Source organism: Somniosus microcephalus, chromosome 24 (assembly GCF_052327205.1).
Source record: "Somniosus microcephalus isolate GS21.2 chromosome 24, FLI_Smic_1.0, whole genome shotgun sequence".
NCBI lineage: Eukaryota > Metazoa > Chordata > Chondrichthyes > Squaliformes > Somniosidae > Somniosus > Somniosus microcephalus.
Genome location: NC_141010.1, coordinates 50486124 through 50507690, shown reverse-complemented (window position 1 = coordinate 50507690; position 21567 = coordinate 50486124). Strand labels below are relative to the sequence as shown.

Sequence of the window (21567 nt, the reverse complement as noted above, 5' to 3'; positions counted from 1 at the left end):
AGGTGTTTACGATGATTTGGAGTTCGACCTCTGAGTGAGCGCAGACGCAAGCATCGTCTGCATACTGTAATTCGACGACAGAGGATGGGACGACCTTGGATCGGGACTGGAGGCGACGGAGGTTGAACAGTTTCCCCTTTGTTCTGTAAATTAGCTCCACTCCAGTGGGGAGCTTACTGAGGGTGAGATGGAACATTGCAGCAAGGAAGATTGAGAAGAGCGTTGGTGCGATGACACAGCCTTGCTTGATCCCAGTTCGTACGTGAATTGGGTCTGTGGTGGAACCATTGGTCAGGATCACGGCTTGCATGTCGTTGTGAAGCAGGCGGAGGATAGTGACAAACTTTTGAGGGCAGCCGAATTTGAGGAGGACACTCCATAATCCCTCACGGTTGACAGTGTCGAAGGCCTTTGAGAGATCAAAGAAGGCCATGTACAGCGGTTGGTGCTGTTCCCTGCATTTCTCTTGTAATTGACGTGCGGTGAAGATCATGTCCATTGTGCCCCTTAGTGGGCGGAATCCACATTGCGATTCTGGGAGGAGCTCTTCGGCCACTGGGAGAAGGCGATTGAGGAGGATTCTTGCGATGACTTTCCCTGTGACAGATAGCAGGGAAACTCCTCTGTAATTACCCCAATCGGACTTGTCACCTTTCTTGAAGATGGTCACAATTACGGCGTCTCTGAGATCCCCTGGCATGCTCTCCTCCTTCCAGATAAGAGAAATGAGTTCATGAATTCACGCCAGTAGTGCTTCTCCGCCATGCTTTAGTGCTTCGGCGGGGATTCCATCTGCTCCTGAGGCCTTGTTGTTCTTCAGTTGTCGGATGGCCTTTTCAACCTCATGCCAGGCTGGGGTTGTGCTGAGATGGTGGCGGGTAGCATGCTGTGGGATGGAGTTGAGGACGCTCGTGTCGAAGACAGAGTCGTGGTTAATGAGATCTTCAAAGTGCTCCTTCCAGCGGGCATTGACTGCTTCCCTGTCCTTGATGAGTACCTCTCCATTCTTGGCTCGCAGTGGGGAAGGGCCTTGGGTGCTTGGCCCGTAGATGGTCTTGACTGTGCTAAAGAATCCACGCACGTCGTGGTTGTCAGCTAGCTGCTGGATCTCCTACGCTTTCTCCACCCACCATCTGTTCGAGTTTTTTGTTGGACCTCGGCCTTCAGGCTTCTGTGGAGCTGCTTTCTTGCTCTCGAGTTCTGTTGCTGTTTCCAGATCAGAAATGCCTTGCGCTTGCGGCTTATTAGCTCCTGGATCTCCTGGTCATTCTCGTCGAACCAGTCTTGGTGTTTCCTGGTTGAGTGACCGAGCATCTCTTCACAGGTGCTGATTATGGAGGCCTTGAGTGCAGACCAGACACTGTGGGCACTCTGTGTCTCTGCATCACTGGGAGTCGTCAGGTTGTTTGTGAGGCGTAGGCTGAATAGGGCTTTCGTAGCGGGGTCTTTGAGTGCTCCAGCGTTAATTTTCCTGCGGCATTGTTTCTGTTGCCCCCGCTGTTTTGGGGCTACATTGATGGAGATGACATAGAAACATAGAAGATAGGAGCAGGAGTAGGCCATTCGGCCCCTCGAGCCTGCTCCGCCATTCGATGAGATCATGGCTGATCATCCAAACTCAGTACCCCGTACCTGCCTTCTCCCCATATCCCTTGATACCTTTAGCTCTAAGAAATATATCTAACTCCTTCTTGAATATATTTAAAGACTTGGCTTCAACCGCCTTCTGTGGTAGAGAATTCCACAGGTTCACCACTCTCTGGGTGAAGAAATTCTTCCTCATCTCTGTCCTAAATGGCTTACCCCTTATCCTTAGACTATGACCCCTGGTTCTGGACTCTCCGACCATCGGGAACATTCTACCTGCATCTAGTTTGTCCAGACCTATCAGAATTTTATAAGTTTCGATGAGATCCCCTCATTCTTCTAAACTCCAGCAAGTATAAGCCCAATCGACCCAATCTCTCCTCATACGTCATTCCTGCCATCCCAGGGATCAGCCTTGTGAATCTTCGCTGAACTCCTTCCATGGCAAGAACATCCTTCCTCAGATAAGGTGACCAAAACTGCACACAGTACTCAAGGTGTGGTCTCACCAAGGCCCTGTACAACTGCAGCAGGACATCCTTGCTCCTGTACTCAAACCCTTTTGCTATGAAGGCCAACATACCATTTGCCTTCTTCACCGCCTGCTGCACCTGCATGCTTACCTTCAGCGACTGGTGCACAAGGACACCCAGGTCTCGTTGCACTTCCCCTTCTCCAAATCTATTGTCATTCAGATAATAGTCTGTCTTTCTGTTTTTGACACCAAAGTGGATAACCTCGCATTTATCCACGTTATATTGCATCTGCCACGCTTCTGCCCAATCACCCAACCTGTCCAAATCATCCTGGAGTTTCTCGGTATCCTCCTCGCAGCACACACGCCCACCCAGCTTTGTGTCGTCAGAGCGGATTAGGCGGTGGTCTGTCCAGCAGTCATCAGCTCCTGTCATGGCGTGGGTGATGCGGACGTCCTTGCGGTCCCTCGCTTGGACGATGACGTAGTCCAGCAGATGCCAGTGCTTAGAAAGAGGGTGCTGCCATGAGGTCTTGTACTTGTCGCTCTGACGGAACAAGGTGTTGGTTATGACGAGGCCATGTTCTAAGCATTTCAACAGGAGGAGGGTACCGTTGGAGTTGGCTTTCCCTACCCCCTCTCTGCTGATCACACCTCTCCAGAGGTCTGTGTCCTTTCCAACTCTCGCGTTGAAGTTGCCAAGGAGGATCAGCTTGTCGCCCGTTGGGACTCGGGACAGGGATTGTTCGAGGCTGGAGTAGAATTCCTCTTTGGTCTCGTCTGTGGCTTCCAGTGTTGGGGCGTACGCACTGATGACCATAGCGCACTGGTTTCGAGCTAAGGTGAGTTGAAGAGTCATGAGGCACTCGTTTTTACCACTAGGGGAGTCTCTGAGACGCCCGACCAGTTCATTTTTTATGGCGAAGCCTACCCCATGGAGGTGGCGTTCTTCTTCGGATTTGCCTTTCCAGAAGAAGGTGTAACCACCGCCTTGCTCCTTGAGCTGGCCTTCCCCTGCCCGCCAGGTCTCACTCAGGGCGGCGATGTGAATGTCGAAGCGTCTGAGCTCCCGGGCAACGATAGCAGTACGGCGTTCCGGTCTGTCACTGTTGGGGCTGTCCATAAGGGTCCTGACATTCCAGGTCCCGAACTTCATTTTAAAGGGTGGAAGATGCCTGTGCGTGAATTCTTTTAACGTGGGGTGGCCGTTGCACACCAGCTGCCACACGGGCTTGACAGAGCAAGGTCTTGGTCCAATGGCAAGGGGATCCAAAACGATTGGAGACCAGGCAAACAGGCAGCTGTGATTATACAGTTTTTGATGCACCCAATACTGTTGCTTGGGGCAATATATTTGGAGAGTGACTTTTATTACTGGTGCTCTCCATCAGTTGTCAGTTCGTCTGTTAGTTAGTTGCAGTATTAAATAAGGCTCCTGTGCTGGCAGCTCCCTCGGGAGCTCCTCTGCCATCCTTGACAATCCATTGCCATCCGTTGCTCTCTTTCCCCCCAGTCTCCTCTCTTCTGCTGTTTAAGTTCCCCTGGCTCCAATAGTGGGTGCACTTTTATCCCTAACTGCAAGTTCAAGCTGCACGGTTAAAGTTACCTGAGCCCACTACCTATCCCCCGACTGTAGTGTATGTACCTTTAAGAGCCCCTGTGTACTGTAATACCGGTAGTGACCACTCGGGTATATAAGCCTGTATAGCGTCTTGTATCTTTTAGTTCACCTCCAGACTTTGTTCAGTAAACACCTGTTAAACCAACTCCTGCATTCCGTGTCTCCATTAACACACGGATACAACACCGACCATGCCTGTTCTTTGTTCTCAGTGAGCTCTGGCTCTTCACTTAAACTTAGCTCCCAAAGCGAGAGTATCAATGCTAATTTGATCCTGTGAGAGACAACATCATTCATGTCCGAGGCCGGGATCCAGGAGCGAGGACGAGCCCAGCAGCGAGGTCAAGGCCCAGGAGTGGCGCAGCGTGGACCAACAGCGCGGTCGGGGCCCAGGGAAGGTGCGGCACGGGCCAACAGCAAGGTCGGGAGAACCACAATGCATCCTACGAAACCCAAGTAGAGAGGACCTGCGGGAAGGAGGGAGGAGGACAGTAGCAGTATGTTTGTGTGTCCTCTATGGATAAAGAAGCAATCAATACTTGCTGTCTCGGCCCATGGACAAAAATGGCTATTTGAACAAGGCAATGGAGGGCCACTGGAATCCTACCCACAAGTCATAATCTTCAGGATAGGAGGAAAATATGGTGGGGGGGTGTTTGCTTTAAAATATGTTTTTAAAAAGAGTTTACTGTATTTTTCAAGCAGTTAAAATGTCACATTTCTACAGCATTCTATAAATACAGAGTATGCAACTACCAGCCATGTAAAGACCATGATGACCTCATCCAGTTCATTCAAAATTTATAGGCGCAGTCCAAGCATACAATCCACCAATCAATGTCTGCGTGACAAAACACTGAGTTGCATTATTTCAGTAACACTTATCATAAACATTCCAGATGACAGTAACACTAAATCAAATAACCATCTTTAGAATCTGTCAAATTTCAGCCGTATTAGAATTATCAAAATCAAGTCACAGATGTGGCCACTTTGTCTCACATACATAAAAATGAAATTCAAACATCCAGGACACAGCCCCTGTACCAAAGGAAGTTCCATACACATCATGGGACTGTGACTCTGCACCTCCTGTTTGTGGGTCTGCAAGATGAAAAATAGCCATCAGCTCTTGAACCAGACATTGCATTTCCAGGAAGCTCCCAGTACAGTAAATTGCATTTGAAGTTTGCCGTAGACAGAATATTTAAATGAATCTGTTCAAGTTTTATTGAACACATCTGCTTCATGTGTTCTTTATTTCTGGCAATGCCACACACAATGTCTAGTGACTGCCCAAACAAGTAGAACAACAGTGCCGGCCCGACCAAAACAAATTCAATAATTTCTTGAAAACATTTTGTTCAAGTTCAAGTTTAGTTGATGTCACGAGATTGGTTTGGATAAAGACACTTTGGCCCATTTGGTTTTATCCATCCTGAATACCAAGCCTATGATCTTCCCATTATTGTATTGAGCTACTAGCTGGGGGAGCCCGGCTTTGCCAGGGCTGTTTTGGGCCGGGCGGTTTAAATCAAGTGCGAGGCTTTGGGGCCTCTCTGTGTCCCTCTGGGAATCTGCTGCCGGGCAACATTTTAAATCGAGTCCCAGGCTTTTGGGCCCTGTCTGTGTCCCCCCTCTCAATCTGCTGCCGGGCAACATTTCTACCTTTTAATACCTTGAAAGATGAAAGTGAAAGTACTTATAAAACGTTTTTGGTAAATCTTGTTATTTTTTAAAAGAGATACTAACTTTTTCAAAGCTGGATGATCAAAGTAGTTTGAGCTGGAAGCAGTGAAACAATGGCTGCCACATCCCTGAGATGAAAACGATTAGTCCCGCCCACACACACACACCGATTGGCCAACCATCAGGGGACTGTACTGTAGGATTGGTCAATCGTGACGGCACAGGATTGGTCGAACCTTGATGTCAGTCAATCAATGCTAAGTAGCAGATAATGAGTTTAATTTTGAAGGTTTTTTTGCATAAGGCGCGAACAATTTTCGTCCAACCGAAAAGTAAATATGCTTACGACCGTCCCGGAAGTGTAAGCTTTCTTTGGAGGTAACGCGCGCGTAGGTACGCTCTATAACTTTCGAGCGCATAGCCGGACAGACGCACACGTGAGGACAGACAGACAGACAGAAGGACAGACAGATAGACAGACAGGTCGATTCCTTTATATATATATATATAGATAGATTTGTCAAATGAGTCCAGTGTCTGGACTCTTACTGGCAACCTGTTCTAGTTGTAAACTATACTTCCCTATAAATGCATCTGTCCCAAACCTGCCTCTGACAACCCTAAACATATGCTCTCTTGTCCTAATATGTCTGAAAGTATTGCTTCTGGTTTACTTCTATAGCCTGTTAAGTATCTTACAAATCTCTATGGTTCCCTCTGACTATAACAACAACTTGTATTTATATAGCGCCTTTAACGTAGTAAAAGGTCCTAAGGCGCTTCCAGGAGTATTATAAGGCAAAAAATTTGACACCGAGCCACATAAAGAGAAGTGGCCAAAAACTTGGTCAAAGTAGTAGGTTTTAAGGAGTGTCTTAAAAGGAGGAAAGAGAGGTAGCGAGGCGGAGAGGTTTAGGCAGGGAATTGCAGAGCTTAGGGCCTAGGCAACAAAAGGCACAGCTACCAATGGTTGAGCGATTATAATCAGGGATGTTCAAGAGGGCAGAATTAGAGGAGCGCAGATATTTTGGGGGCGGGCCTGAAGGAGATTACAGAGATAGGGAGGGGCGAGGCCATGGAGAGATTTGAAAACAAACATGAGAATTTTGAAATCGAGGCGTTGCTTCACCGGGAGTCAGTGTAGGTCAGCGAGCACAGGGATGATGGGTGAATGGGACTTGGTGCGAGTTGGGATACGGGCAGCCGAGTTTTGGATCACCTCACGTTTACGTAGGGTAGAATGTGGGAAGCCAGCCAGGAGTGTGTGTTGGAATTTTTTTTTTTATTCGTTTGTAGGATGTGGCCATCTCTGGCAAGGCCAGCATTTATTGCCCATCCATAATTGCCCTTGAGAAGGTGGTGGCCTTCTTGGACCGCTGCAGTCCATGTGAAGGTAGTGCTGTTTGGTAGGGAGTTCCAGGGTTTTGACCCTGCGACGATGAAGGATCAGCGATATACTTCTAAGTCAGGATGGTGTGTGACTTGGAGGTAGTGGTGTTCCCATGCACCTGCTGCCCTTGTCCTTCCAGGTGGAAGAGGTCGCGGGTTTGGGAGGTGCTGCCGAACAAGCCTTGACGAGTTGCTGCAGTATATCTTGTAGATGGTACACACTGCAGCCACGGTATGCTGGTGGTGGAGGGAGTAAATGTTTAAGGTGGTGGATGGGGTGCCAATCAAACGGGCTGCTTTGTCCTGGATGGTGTCGAGCTTCTTGAGTGTTGTTGGAGCTGCACTCATCCAGGCAAGTGGAGAGTATTCCATCACACTCCTTACTTGTGTCTTGTAGATGGTGGAAAGGCTTTGGGGAGTCGGGAGGTGAGACACTCGCCACAGAATAATACCTAGCCTTTGACCTGCTCTTGTTGCCACAGTATGTGTGTGTCTGGTCCAGTTAAGTTTCTGGTCAATGGTGACGCCCCCGCCCCGCCCCCCCCCCCCCCCCCGGGATGTTGATGGTGGGGGATTCAGCGATGGTAATGCCGTTGAATGTCAAGGGGCAGTGGTTAGACTCTCGCTTGTTAGAGATAGTCATTGCCTGGCACTTCTGTGGCGCGAATGTTACCTGCCACGTATCAGCCCAAGCCTGAACATCGTCCAGGTCTTGTTGCATGCGGACATGGACTGCTTCATTATCTGAGGTGTGAATGCCACTGAACACTGTACAGTCATCAGCGAACATCCCCATTTCTGACCTTATGTTGGAGGGAAGGCCATTGATGAAGCAGCTAAAGATGGTTGGGCCTAGGACACTGCCCTGAGGAACTCCTGCAGCGATGTCCTGGGGCTGTGATGATTGACCTTCAACCACCATGATCATCTTCCTTTGTACTAGGTATGACTCCAGCCAGTGGAGAGGTTTTCCCCCCCGATTCCCAATTACTTCAGTTTTACCAGGGCTCTTTGATGCCACACTCAGTCAAATGCTGCCTTAATGTCAAGGGCAGTCACTCTCACCTCACCTCTGGAATTCAGCTCCTTTGTCCATGTCTGGACCAAGGCTGTTATGAGGTCAGTAGCGGCGTGATCTTGGCTGAACCCAAACTGGGCAACAGTGAGCAGATTATTGGTAAGTGCCGCTTGATAGCTCTGTCGATTACATCTTCCATCACTTTGCTGATGATTGAGAGTAGACTGATGGGGTGGTAATTGGCCGGATTGGATATGTCTTGCTTTTTGTGGACAGGGCATACCTGGGCAGTTTTCCACATTGTTGGATAGATGCCAGTGTTGTAGCTGTACTGGAACAGCTTGGCTAGGGGCACGGCTAGTTCTGGAGCACAAGTCTTCAGCACGATAGCCGGGATGTTGTCGGGGCCCATAGCCTTTGCTGTATCCAGTGCGCTCAGCCATTTCTTGATATCATGTGGAGTGAATCGAATTGGCTGAAGACTGGCTTCTGTGATGGTGGAGACCTCAGGAGTTGTTTAATGGTCCACCACCATTCACGACTGGATGTGGCAGGACTGCAGAGTTTTGATCTGATCTGTGGATTGTGGGATCGCTAAGCCCTGCTTCCGCTTTTTAGCATGCATGTAGTCCTGTGTTGCAGCTTCCCCAGGTTGGCACCTCATTTTTAGGTACGTCTGGTGCTGCTCCTGGCATGCTCTTCTACACTCCTTGATAATGGTAGAGTGAGGGATATGCCGAGCCATGAGGTTACAGATTGTAACTGCTGCTGATGGTCCACAGCGCCTCATGGATGCCCAGTTTTGAGCTGCTAGATCTGTTCTGAATCTATCCCATTTAGCATGGTGGTAGTGCCACACAACACGATGGAGGGTGTCCTCAGTGTGAAGACGGGACTTCGTCTCCACAATGACTGTGCAGTGGTCACTGCTACCAATACGGTCATTGACGGGGGCATCTGTGACAGGTAGATTGGTGAGGACGAGGTCAAGTAGGTTTTTCCCTTGTGTTGGTTCTCTCACCACCTGTCGCAGGCCCAGACTGGCAGCTATGTCCTTCAGGACTCGGCCAGCTCAGTCAGTGGTGGTGCTACCAAGCCACTCTTGGTGATGGACATTGATGTCCCCCACCCAGAGTACGTTCTGTGCCCTACTCTCAGTGCTTCTTCCAAGTAGTGTTCAACATGGAGGAGTACTGATTCATCAGCTGAGACAGGGCGGTAGGTGGTAATCAGCAGGAGGTTTCCTTGCCCTTGCTTGAAGCCATGAGACTTCATGGGGCTGGAGTCAATGTTGAGAACTCCCAGGACCACTCCTTCCCAACTGTACACCACTGTGCCGGTGGGACAGGACATTCCCAGGGATGGTGATGGAGGAGTTTGGGACATTGGCTGATAGGTATGATTCCGTGAACATGACTATGTCAAGCTGTTGCTTGACTAGTCTGTGGGACAGCTCCCCCAATTTTGGCACAAGTCCCCAGATGTTGGTGAGGAGGACTTTGCAGGGTCGACTGGGCTGGGTGTGCCGTTGCCGTGTGCCGAGGTCGATGCTGGATGGTCCGTCAGGTTTCATTCGTATTATTGTGTTTCGTAGCGGTTTGTTACAACTGAGTGATACTGAGGCCATTTCAGAGGGCAGTTAAGAGTCAACCACATTGCTGTGAGTCTGGAGTCATATATAGGCCAGACCAGGTAAGGACAGCAGATTTCCTTCCCTAAAGGACATTAGTGAACCAGATCGTTTTTTACGACAATCCGATAGTCACCATTACTGATACTAGCTTTTTATTCCAGATTTATTTAATTAGCTGAATTTAAATTCTCATTGCTAAATGGGATTTGAACTCACGTCTCTGGATCATTAGTCCAGGCCTCTGGATTACAAGCCCAGTGACATTGGGGCAGAAATTCGGATCGGGGGCTTGCCGCGGGTGCAAGCCCCCGATCTGCACTTACCCGACGCGCCTGCCGTTCACCTCCAGGGACGCCTGGAATTCCTTTTTGAAAGAGAAGAATCCCGGGCAGCGTCTGACGTCACGCCGCCCAGGAGTGCAGCCAGCGCGAAGCCTGGAGCGCGCTGTGCAACTGAGACACGCCCCTTGAGGTCTCAGTTTAATAGGACACGCCCCCAATGTTTCTCACAAGCTGCTAAGCATTTTAAATAGGTTTTTGGTATTTTTATGAAGCTTTTGGTAACTTTTATAAACTTTTAAAAACGTTTACATTATTTTGAAGAATCTGAAGTAGTTTTAAACAGAATTAAAGCAATTTAAAGACTTTTAAAAGCCCTGAAAGAATTTTTTTCATTCCATTTATTTATTTAGCAACGTCGTCGTCATACGTGTCTTCACACTGTTCCCTTTGGGGAACTGTATGAAGTGGTGGAAGGATTTATGGCCGTGATTAACGCTCCTTCCATGACCGTAACCATCTTTGTACCAGCCATTAGGGTGGTTAGTCCTATGGCGGGAGGGTTTTACGGGCTCCCACAAGCTATACGAGGAGGGGGGGCCACCCACACCCACGGACGCAAATATTCCACTGGATGTCAACCCAGAATTTAGAGCCGGAGCTCCGACTCCACTTGCCGGGACTGTCTGGAGCAGGGTTCGAAACCCTACCCCGTGTGGATATGTGGTCAGAACCTCATTTCAGGGTCAAATATGACACCAAGGTTGCGAACAGTGTGGTTCAGCCTCAGACAGATGTTAGGGAGAGGGATGGAGTCAGTGGCTAGGGAACGGAGTTTGTGGCGGGGACCGAAAACAATGGCTTCGGTCTTCCAATATTTAATTGGAGAAAATTTCTGCTCATCCAGAACTGGATGTCGGACAAGCATTCTGACTATTTAGAGACCGTGGAGGGGTCGAGAGAAATGGTAGTGAGGTAGAGCTGGGTGTCGTCAGCGTACATGTGGAAACTGATGCTGTGTTTTCGGATGTTGTTGCCAAGGGGCGACATGTAGATGATAAATAGGAGGGTGGCCAAGGATAGATCTTTGGGGGACACCAGAGGTAACAATGTCCGGAGCGGGAAGAGAAGCTGTTGCAGGTGATTCTTTGGCTACGATTATATAGATAAGAATGGAACCAGGCGAGTGTAGTCCCACCCAGCTGGACGACGGTGGGGAGGCGTTGGAGAGGATGGAGTGGTCAACCGTGTCAAAGGCTGCAGACAAGTCAAGACTGTGTCCCATTTTGAGGTCAGAGAGCCCTTTTTTCTCACAGCTCTTTCCCTTGACATTGTGGATCAACCTTATTGTTTATTTCTGCACTGTCTGTTGGTCGTACTTGAGGTGCAGGCTGACCAGGATGTTGCACAACTTCGGCATGACCCCTGTGGGATCTGAATTTACCGATTTGGCTAACATTGCCCCGTATTCTAACATTTTCATGTATTCCTGCCTCAAACTGTTTAGATGTGGTAAATTACAAGTCAACTGACATCCCCAAGTCTCTTTCAGCTTCCACCCTGGCATATTCTACCTCATCCAAGGAGTACATGTGCCTTCTCTTTTTATTTCCAATGTATGCAGTATCTTCCATTTGTCCATATTGAACTTCATTGATCCTGATAAACTCAAGTGCCAACACTGTCGAGCTCTCTTTATAAAATCTTGGCTACCTATAAGTCCACCTTAATTTGCGGTTATCTACAAATATAACTGCCTTGAATTGAGGCTGGTTAGATATGATTCAGCCCTTCTAAAGCCATTTATTATATTAAATTATAGGCTTATTGGTCAGTAATTGTCAGGTTTTTTTAGAATTAATTTTTGGGATGTGGTATTTCTGGAAAGGCCAGCATTTATTGCCCATCCGTAGTTGCCCCGAGATGGTGGTGATGGGCCGTCTTCTTGAACCACTGCATTGTCATTTGTGAATATGGGAACAATATTTGCCTGTTCCAATCTGTCAGAACCTGCTTATTGACTCCCTCAAAAAAACTTCATAAATCTGTCATCTCTCTGATAAACCTGGGGTACATTTCACCCATTCAGAGGGATTTACTGGTTTTTAGCCCCTCAGCCTATCCAGAACCTCTTTAATAAAATATAGCATGAAAGGCTCCTCTACAAGCAAAAGTTAATGGGTATGAAGGAAAATAATGGTTCTTAATCCTTAACTGGCTAAAGGAGAGATAGAAAAGGGAAGTCAGAAATGTAGGCAAGTCACAAAGTCGGAGAGGAAACCAAAAACACCAAGTGGTCATTTTGGCATCTTGTTCATACACATGTTGAACTCCATTTGGATTGCTTAGCATTTTAACTTTTTCTGGTTACCCTCTTGTTGTAAAACAGTCTCCTAATCGTATAACAGCAATACCAACTTGCATTTATATAGCACCTTTAATGTAGTAAAACGCACCAAGGCACTTCACAGGAGCGTTATCAAACAAAATTTGACACTGAGCCACATAAGGAGATATTAGGGCAGATTACCAAAAGCTTGGTCAAATAGGTAGGTTTTAAGGAGTGTCTTAAAGGAGAAAAGAGAGGTAGAGAGGCAGAGAGGTTTAGGCAGGGAATTCCAGAGCTTAAGCCTTGGCAGCTGAAGGCACGGCCACCAACGGTGGAGCAATTAAAATCAGGGATGCTCAAGAGGCCAGAATTGGAGGAGCGCAGATATCTCGGAGGGTTATGCGGCTGGAGTAGGGATAGGGAGGGGCGAGGCCATGGAGGGATTTGAAAACAAGGATGAAAATTTTAAAATCTAGGCTTTGCTTAACCGGGAGCCAATGTAGGTCAGCGAGCATAGGTGCGATGGGTGATTGGGACTTGGTACGAGTTGGGACATGGGCAGTAGAGTTTTGGATGACCTCAAGTTTACGGAGGGTAGAATGTGGGAGGTCGGCCAGGAGTGCGTTGGAATAGTCAAGTCTAGAGGTAACAAAAGCAAGGATGAGGGTATCAGCAGCAGATGAGCTGAGGCAGGGGCGGAGTCAGGCGATGTTCTGGAGGTGGAAATGGCGGATATTTGTGGTCAGAAGCTCATTTCGGGGTCAAATATGACACCAAGGTTGCGAACAGTCTGGTTCAGCTGCAGACAGTTGCCAGGGAGAGGGATGGAGTAGGTGGCTAGGGAACGGAGTATGTGGCGGAGACTGAAGACAATATTTAGTTGGAGGAAATTTCTGCTCATCTAGTACTGGATAAGCAGTCTGACAATTTAGAGACAGTGGAGGGGTCAAGAGAGGTGGTGGTGAGGTAGAGCTAAGTGTTGTCAGCGTACACATGGAATGATGTCGCCGAAAGGCAACATGTGGATGAGAAATAGGATCGACCTTTGGGGGACGCCAAAGGTAATGGTGCGGGAGTGGCAATAGAAGCCTTTGCAGGTGATTCTCTGGCTACGATTAGATAGATAAAAATGGAACCAGGTGATTTACATGTATTGCTATGTCTCTTTTCCCTATTCCTTAGCATCTCTCATATCTTTTTGGCCTGCTACTCAACCCAATGGCAAATTTCTCACCTCCGCTTTACAAATGTGTTTTCCAGATCTCCATTTTAATTTTCCTGCTGATGTTTGTCAGAACATTTCTATATTCCTTATTTTAGTTGAACTTAAGTATGTACTTGTCAAACCTGTTCCACAATGTTTTTGATGGATGTCTATTTACTCTTGACAGATTTATTCTTGCGTGATGGCCCCTGTCTATATTAGTAAACTTGCCTTTCATACTCAAGTGTACACTGGGATTTGGTTACTATGCCTGACAGGTATCACCGGAAGGGTTAACAGAAACCCACTTAAGTGTCTAGACAAAACAAGCCATTAATTTTATGGAAGAAGAAAACAAGGGTGAAATAGGAAATCACCAGTGGGTTAAAATTAACCACAACAAATCAACCTGTGGATCCAAACAGCCTGAACAAAACTGTCAAAATTGATTTTTCTGACATGTATAAACAGTTTTGTAACTGAATAGCCACATCAGTGATCTGATTCCCAAACACACTGAAGCTGTGAGGTACAAGATCAACTCTTAAGAGTAGTCTTATGCCACTTCAGCTTCATACTGGGTGTAATAAAACTCCACCCTGGTGCAATAGCATGGTAACGGGTCAAAGTATTGCACTAGGAGATCTTTATCTGTATTATAACAGTGTCTTTATTAGTGAGCCTTAGAAGGTAACCTTATTCAGTTGAGAGTGTTGCTAATTTTCCTTACCTCATTAACGCATTATTGCCAATGTTACATCAAGCAGGTCTTGAACTATTTTATTATATGTTTAGAAATAAGCCAAAATAATGATAATTTCCTTGAAAGGTTTTGAACCACCCAGAGTACAAAGTACTCAAAAGTTTTATTTTTAAATGAAGACTTGTCAAAATTATTTTTTTGACCTTTCTAACCTTTTGATTGTAAACATTGGCAAATGATCTACTTCCAGAGCATTCTGATACTACTCAATAGTCAGCAATTATGAAGTGTGCAACAGAAAAACTTCTCAACTTGTCTTCTCTTTGTTCATCTCTTCAGACAGTTCTGGCTGAAACGGAGATGGGGGAATCATGGATTCTGTGTTCTAGCACATTATTACCAAGGTTCACACTTGTTCTAGAGCCTTCAAGAAACAGTAGCTCAGGTAAGGGTGGGCTAAAGATCTTGCTGGACTTCAAATTTTCCCTTTCCTGATAATTAATTGAAAACCTTTTAACATCTCCACATGAAGATACATAAATGGGAAAAATGGTCTTTTATCTGAAAAACCGGACTGTTCAGTCCAAAACCTGGCAGGGGACGACCTTAATTGATGCACCAGCACACTGTGCCACTAGGATGACCCCATACACGATCTATTCATAAATCTAATGACGTTTTATGAATGTTTAGTTGTGTATCTGCACAATTTCTTTGATCATTGAACAAGCAGGCAAACTAAAAGAAATCATATCAGGGAACACAATGTGGGCAAATGCAAACAACTTTACTGATGCTCAGTCTGTTTGGAATTAGTGGCTGTTTTTATCGCGAAAGAATGTATGATTACCCTCGCTCCTTCTTAATTTGCTGCACGACATCCACTGATCTGCTAATAAAAACAACTGGAAGGCCTGTTATTTTTTTAGAAATGTCAATGTTTATGATTTATGAAATGCGCAGTGGAGCAGTATTTTACTAACAGCTGCTTTTTATTTTATTTCAAACTGGCGTTCATCTCCCAAGGTCTGTGCTGTTTTGTAATTATTTTGTTAAACGTGAATTATCTGTAATGCATTAACCCCTTCCGCTCCTCCCAAACAGCCAGATTCATTAACAAAGTTCAGACACAGAAAACTAGCAAAAGCTGACCAATAGTTTCAAAGAAAGCGGACATGGCCAAAAATAGCTGAGAACTCAAGAGTGGCCCTAATTGTAAGCCTACGAGATGGAAAAACATATAATTCCACCAGGTTTTGTAACTTAATCTGTAGGTACTATTAGAAACTAAAGATGCCTAAAAATGTATATGGTTATGCGATTAAAACTGTGATGCGAAAAATGCTGTGTTTAAATGGTTACATTCCAACTGCAGACGGAAAGTCTCCTTGGACCAGATAGATGCTTAGAAGTGCTAATGCTTTTGTTTCCTACGGAGGGTATACAATCTCCCTGTTGCTAAGCGATTATCTGTTGTTTTTAAGTTTTGACTTGAGCTTTGTTAATGTATTTTATGTATAATGCTAAAGTAGGATTTGAAGTTAGCTTAACAGAACTGCTTGCGAAGATAACGGAAGGAAGTTTGGGGAAGTTAACGTAAACATTTGCTACGTCATAAAGGAGGTAACACTCTGAAGCGAACAGGTTTCTGGTTGGGCCTCTTGAGATCAAAGAAGAATACAGACAAAAGAGAGAAGACATGAATTCCACAGGAAGGAAATCCTGGGAAAATATAAACAGAGAAAGACATGTGGCCAAAATCATAAGACATCTTTAGGGCAGGCTTTGACACAAGAATTGAGACAAAGAACCAATAGTCCCATTGGATATCAAGATTTATGGGGAAATTCTATAGGTCAAAAGGTCTTGTCAATATCCTAGGCCCACCCCTAAAAGTAGAATAAAAGTGACCTCCCGAAAGCTTGTACACACAGACGGAAGAGAAAGAGAGAGAGAGAGAGAGAGAGAGAGAGGCTCTCGACGAAAGGAAGGATGCTCTAGACGGAAGAGGAGAATTGCTCATGTGTCAACCGTCTGTCCGATCGAAACGGTATCAGCTTCTTGTCACGGTCGTGTGTTTTTGCTGTATAACGAATGTGTTATATTCTGTCTTAAACTCTGATTAAACACAATGGGCTAAAAATTCGGTTTCGCCGCGCCAGGTCTTTAGTGCCCGAAATTTTGCGCTGGCCCGGATTCCCGTAGCGCCCGCCTGAAATTCAGTCGCGCCGGCCCAAGATGGAGGCGGGCGCTATTACAGGGTTTGGCCGCCTCGTTTGGGGCGATGTATGTAAGTTTCAGGCGTCCAGCTGCCGCTGCGGCACCCGATGCGGTGCGGCAGGCTGGGGTACTGCAGGCCTCCTCTTTCTCTTAAGGAGGAGCTGCCTGCAGCCGTGAGTTCGGCGCGGGATTCCCCCGGCAAATGAGCCCGGCACCCCGGAGAAGTGCCGGGCTCGCGGGAATCACACATCAATGCCGCGGGGGGGTGGTGCAGGAGTCCGGGGAGGGAGGTGCGGCCAGGCGGCTGCCGGGAAAGCGGCCGGCCGCCCCTCCACCTTTATGCGCCGGCCTTTCGGAGCTGCAAGGCACTGTTTTACAAACGCTGTTTGCGGCCGCCACGGGCGAGGCGGCCGCAACTGAATTTGGCCATCGGGCCGGAACAGCATTGCAACCGGGGCGCTGCGCACACCGATGACGTCATCGGTGCCGGCGCAGCGCTACCGGCTAACGCCGATGTTAGGGTCCATCTGAATTTCGGGCGATAAAAAACTTCAGGCGCAAACCACTTTATAGCCAATAAGTGGGCGCAAACGCGACTGAATTTCCAGGCCAATGGCCTAGAAATTAAGTTTGGGCCCGCCAGCTGGTTTGCGCCCAAAAGTTAGCGCTGAGCACGGAGCCAGTTGCGCCCGTCAGATATTCGTTTTTTGCGCCCCAAGTCGGAACCGGGCGCTATTCCAGGGTGTGCCCGCCCCCGCTTGGGGCGCTGAAACTGAATTTCAGCGCTGTAGGCGCCGCTGCGCCACCCGATGCGGTGCAGCAGGCTGCGGTACTGCAGGCCTCCTCCTTCTCTTAAGGTGGAGGTGCCTGCAACGGGGAGATCGCCGCTGGATTGTGCCAGCAAATGAGCCCGGCACCACGGAGAAGTGCCGGGCTCGCGGAAAGCAGCCGGCAATGCCGCGGGGGGGGGGGGGTGGTGGAGGAGGCCGGGGAAGGAGGTGCGGGCAGGCGGCCGCCGAAAAAGCGGCCGGCCGCACCTCCACCTTTATGCGCCCCACTAAGGCTGCAGTAAGGCCCTGGTCTCCGGATGTAAGTAGCGGCCGCCACGGAGGAGGCGGCGGCAACTGAATATGGGATTCGGGCCGGCATCGGGGCGGAACCGGGGCACTGCGCACACCGATGACGTCATCGGTGCCGGCGCAGCGCTACCGGCTACCGCCGCCATTACCGCAGCGCTGAATATCAGCGCGAACTCCTCTATTGGCGCAAAAGCCCTCTTTGGGCGAAAACTGGGCGCAAAGCCAACCGAATTTCTAGGCCAATATACCCACCATATTGGTTTGCACTCGAAGCTGATTATTTAAAGTGACCAGCAATAGCTGTAACTTGGCTATTTCCAACAGTACAGCAAACTCCTCTTAATTCAAAGTTCCTTCATTCAAATTATTTAACAATTCCATTTTTTAGCACTTTGCTGTATTTTTTTTTGTTTTTATGTTGTCTAATTGAAATGATTTGATAATTCAATTATTTTTTTAGTGCAAAACCAACTTAGAATTATCAGGAATAGACTATATGTCCAACATTAACTCACTTCTTTTAGAGAAAAAAAAAGGTGGAAACCCAAATATTAAAGGGGCAAGAATGGTGCTGCAGTTCCTGGAGAGTCTGGGGGAGCCCAAAAATCTTTGCATTTTTCCACTGAAAATAAAGCATTTTGGTTCATTAAGAATTTGGATTTCTGGCAGACCAACCTCAAAAGTCACTCTGCCACATCTAATTCCTTACCTAGTTCACAGAGACACTACCGCATTCAACTCCCCATCCTTTCGGTGGCATTCTCCTCTCCTCCAACCCTCCCAGTTCAGGTTGCCACGCTTCACCCCCTTTCAGTTTAAGCTGGTACTCATTCCATTCCCTCCCTCAGATGGTATTCTGCCTCCCCACACCTTCCCAATTAACAATGACTCCTTCCTCCCTCACCTCAAAGTGCTGCTCACAGCTTCTCATCTCTTTCCCTCAAAAAATTCGATTACCAGCTTTTGCCTCTCCCTGCCCCTTTATTGCCATTTATTTTCCTGTTCCTTCTCTTTCTCCTTAATTACCATGCATTTCTCCCCACAGCACCATTTTCTATCTGCATGCCATTGTAAAAGGCACTTGATTTTGGCTGCGGCATTCGGTAGGCAGGAACTCCCGTTCTCGCAAGAGTCCCTGCCTATAGCATGTAGTGCCCATGACCACGTCCATTAACAACAGGGCTTTAGTTTGAGTGGGTCTGATGGGAGAGGTGCCTGTTCTGCTCAGACTTTTGCCAGCAAATGCGGACAACGCAGACTTGGCTCACAAAAGCAACGTTACGTCATATATATACCCAAGGAAATTTGCGCATAACTGACCTAGGCTTGTTTTACATCGAAACACTGGTACAAGCAAATTTCCTCGATCGTTTGCTCTGAATCGGAGATGCATTTGCTGAAACGCCCTACCACTCATTCACACAGCTCCACCCCCATGTAAAAGACCAGCTGATGCGAGTTTCGTACATTTCTGGAGTATGATGGCGATTATCTTTAAAAAAAAATTCTGCCTGACAAAATTGAGACCTGCTTTGTATTTAACGAAAGTGTTGTCAATTTTTGGGAGTGAGGCGTCATGGCAGAAAACAGTGGCCCGCTTGTTATTAGCACGACTGGTCGCACTGCATTTGCGTTTGTTTTATGACAATTTTCATCTTCCGGCGTAGGCAAATGAGCTCCGGAGGAAATATTGCCGTTAAGTTCCCACTGGCAAGATTGGCATAAATTACGGCGTAATTTCGGCACAAATAGAATCCCGGAAATTTTGGGCCATTGTGTCCTCCATCACATGTTGCACTAATAGTAATCAGGTAGGTAGGTGTGACTGATCCAAGAAAAAATGGGTGAGCTTGTCGGATATTTTAGTTTTTAGAAACTAGCTCTGCACATGAACCTAATATTCTTTTCTTCTGAAACAGCCAACTGCCTAGAGGTGACCTTCATTTTGTAGTTATAATCCCACGTGTTCAGGCCAACTTGTATACTCACCCATAGAATTAAAAAAATTATGGACATCTTAACTGAACTGTATTTTTACATGCATTTAATTAACATAATGAGGGACAGATGTGAATTTTTTAATTAACACTTACCCTCCTGAATAAGCAAGAACTCCATATAGTTAGCACTAATAAAAGCCATTAGTTCTGTTTTAAATATATTAAATGGCTAGAATTGAAACATACTCAAATAAAAACTCAGCATAGTTACAGCAGAGACACAGCAGAGACAACTTCTATAAACACAATGAGGGATGGAAATAAGCCCATTTCTTTTTTGATAAGTCACTTTTACATTTTTCATCCCTTTTTTGTAGGGATTCCCGTTGCCTTGCAATACCTTGGTCAATAAAGTGAGCAGTCCACACAATCCCTGGCCACCATCACTGCCATACAGTAACTAGCTGCTAGCAGATATGTGACTCAAATCGCCAAATCATCTCTCCGTCCTTGTGTGGTACGTTCTCCTGACAGCATGACGGAGATCAGGAAATAGCAGGTACATCCTGCATTCTACCACCCTGTGGCACAGCACATGAATACTTCAGCATGTTGCATCACAGAAGCCGACTGCCCTTCAGACCTTCCATTTCAAGGTGCTCTCTTACTTCACCAGGTTTTTGTTGAATCAACACCTACTCATCCAGAAACAACAGTAAGACTTTACTTCACAATTCTGTGGTTGACCAAAATTCCAGGACTGATTAAAATTTGAACCCACTAACAGCTCTTCTGTTGAACTTCAGTCCATTTCCAAATGTGTCAGTAGGGATAAAACCTCTAATGAAGTCAAGAGCTTCCCATCAATGTAGAGGAAAACAGGCATCCTTTCAAACCTAATTATTCCTTAGTTGGTGCACGAATATACATTTTTACCAGAGTAGAAAATTTAGATGGGGGAGAGTGAAGGCAGGGCAAGACTGAAGGAGAGGAAGGAGATGGAGTGAAGGAGGGAAGGGTGAAGAGGTGACAAAAAGATAGCTGGGTTCCTGAGCAGAACACAAAGAAATAGATGTCAGAATGAATCTTTCTTTCCAACTTCCACACAGATGCATATAAAGAAAGTTAACATTTAATAAGTACATACGCTTTGGTGATGCATGCGGACTATCAGACGCAATCTGTCTCATTCGAGAGCCGTGGCAGCTGAGTGCGACCAGTCTTGAGATGATGGCTGTTTTCCCAAATCCAATATTGCCTATGATCACTACTCCTCTGTTCACACTGGGGTTACCACATTTCAGCTGTGTATCTATCTCATGGAAGAGCCAGTCCCGCCCAATGAACACTGAGTCAGTGGTGATGCTGGGTACTTCAAACAGAAGAGGTTTCAAGGAGATGTCTGGAGGTCTGTATGGTGCAAAGCGTACTGTGGGAACAATAAAAGAGCCATAGTCAGATCAGTCTCAATAAATCAATCGCAACAGGAAAAACTACAAGAACATTTTCTAAGGAAAAACTAACCAGAGACTTGGTAGTGTCCAAAACAGAAAAAGTGAAGAGGAAATGAAGGATTGGGTGATCGCTTTGCTGAACACCTTCATTTAGTCCACAAGAGTGACCCCCAAGCTTCCGGTTGCTTGCCATGTTAATTCACCATCCCACTCACACTCTGACCTCGCTGCCCTCGGCTCCTATGCTGTTCCAATGAAGCTCAATGGAAGCTCAAGGAACAGCACCTCATCTTTCGATTAGGCACCTTATAACCTTCCAGACTCAACATTGAGTTCAACAATTTCAGATCACAACCACTGCTCCCATTTTTTCTAAGAGCAGCTGTTGGTCATGATTCTGCTGTTGCCATTTACACCTCCTCTAGCCCCACCTTTTGTTTCTTTACTTGACCCAATACCGTCCCCTTTTGCCTCGCACCATCATCCCTTTTGTCATTTAATCTCTCTTGCCTTCCAGCCTATCACAGACCTTCCCTTTTGTTCTTTCCTCCCCTCCATCATTTTCCTGCTTCTGTACTTGCACAAAACCTGTTACATCTCTAACTTTTTCCAGTTCTGATGAAAGGTCATCAACCCGAAACATTGACTCTGTTTCTCTCTCCACAGATGCTGCCCGACCTGCTGAGTATTTCCAGCATTTTTTGTTTTTATTTCAGATTTCCAGCAGTATTTTGCTTCTGCGAAGACTTTCCTTGCCTCACTCCACAATGATTATAGTGGTGCTATCACAACATTGTCTAGTACCACTACAATTACCAGAGAGAAATGACAAGCCAAGTTTCAAAATCATTAGAAATCAATATAATCAGTTCCACATGCAATTGTTCCAAAAATACCCTTTGTGAAAAGGCAGAACCTTGCTGCAAAACTCCCCATACCAACTTTCCT

At 46.7% G+C, this 21567-nt stretch overlaps 1 protein-coding gene across 7 annotated transcripts in view; it reads right to left on the bottom strand.

Annotated features, from left to right (window-relative positions):
* tanc2a (tetratricopeptide repeat, ankyrin repeat and coiled-coil containing 2a) overlaps positions 1-21567 on the bottom strand; it is a 1096529-nt gene that overhangs the window by 219050 nt on the left and 855912 nt on the right. For all 7 annotated transcript variants that reach the window (XM_085966617.1, XM_085966618.1, XM_085966619.1 and 4 more), the window contains one exon: positions 20313-20594. In XM_085966617.1, coding sequence (XP_085822743.1) covers positions 20313-20594 — 282 coding nt within the window. The remainder of the gene's footprint in view (positions 1-20312; positions 20595-21567) is intronic.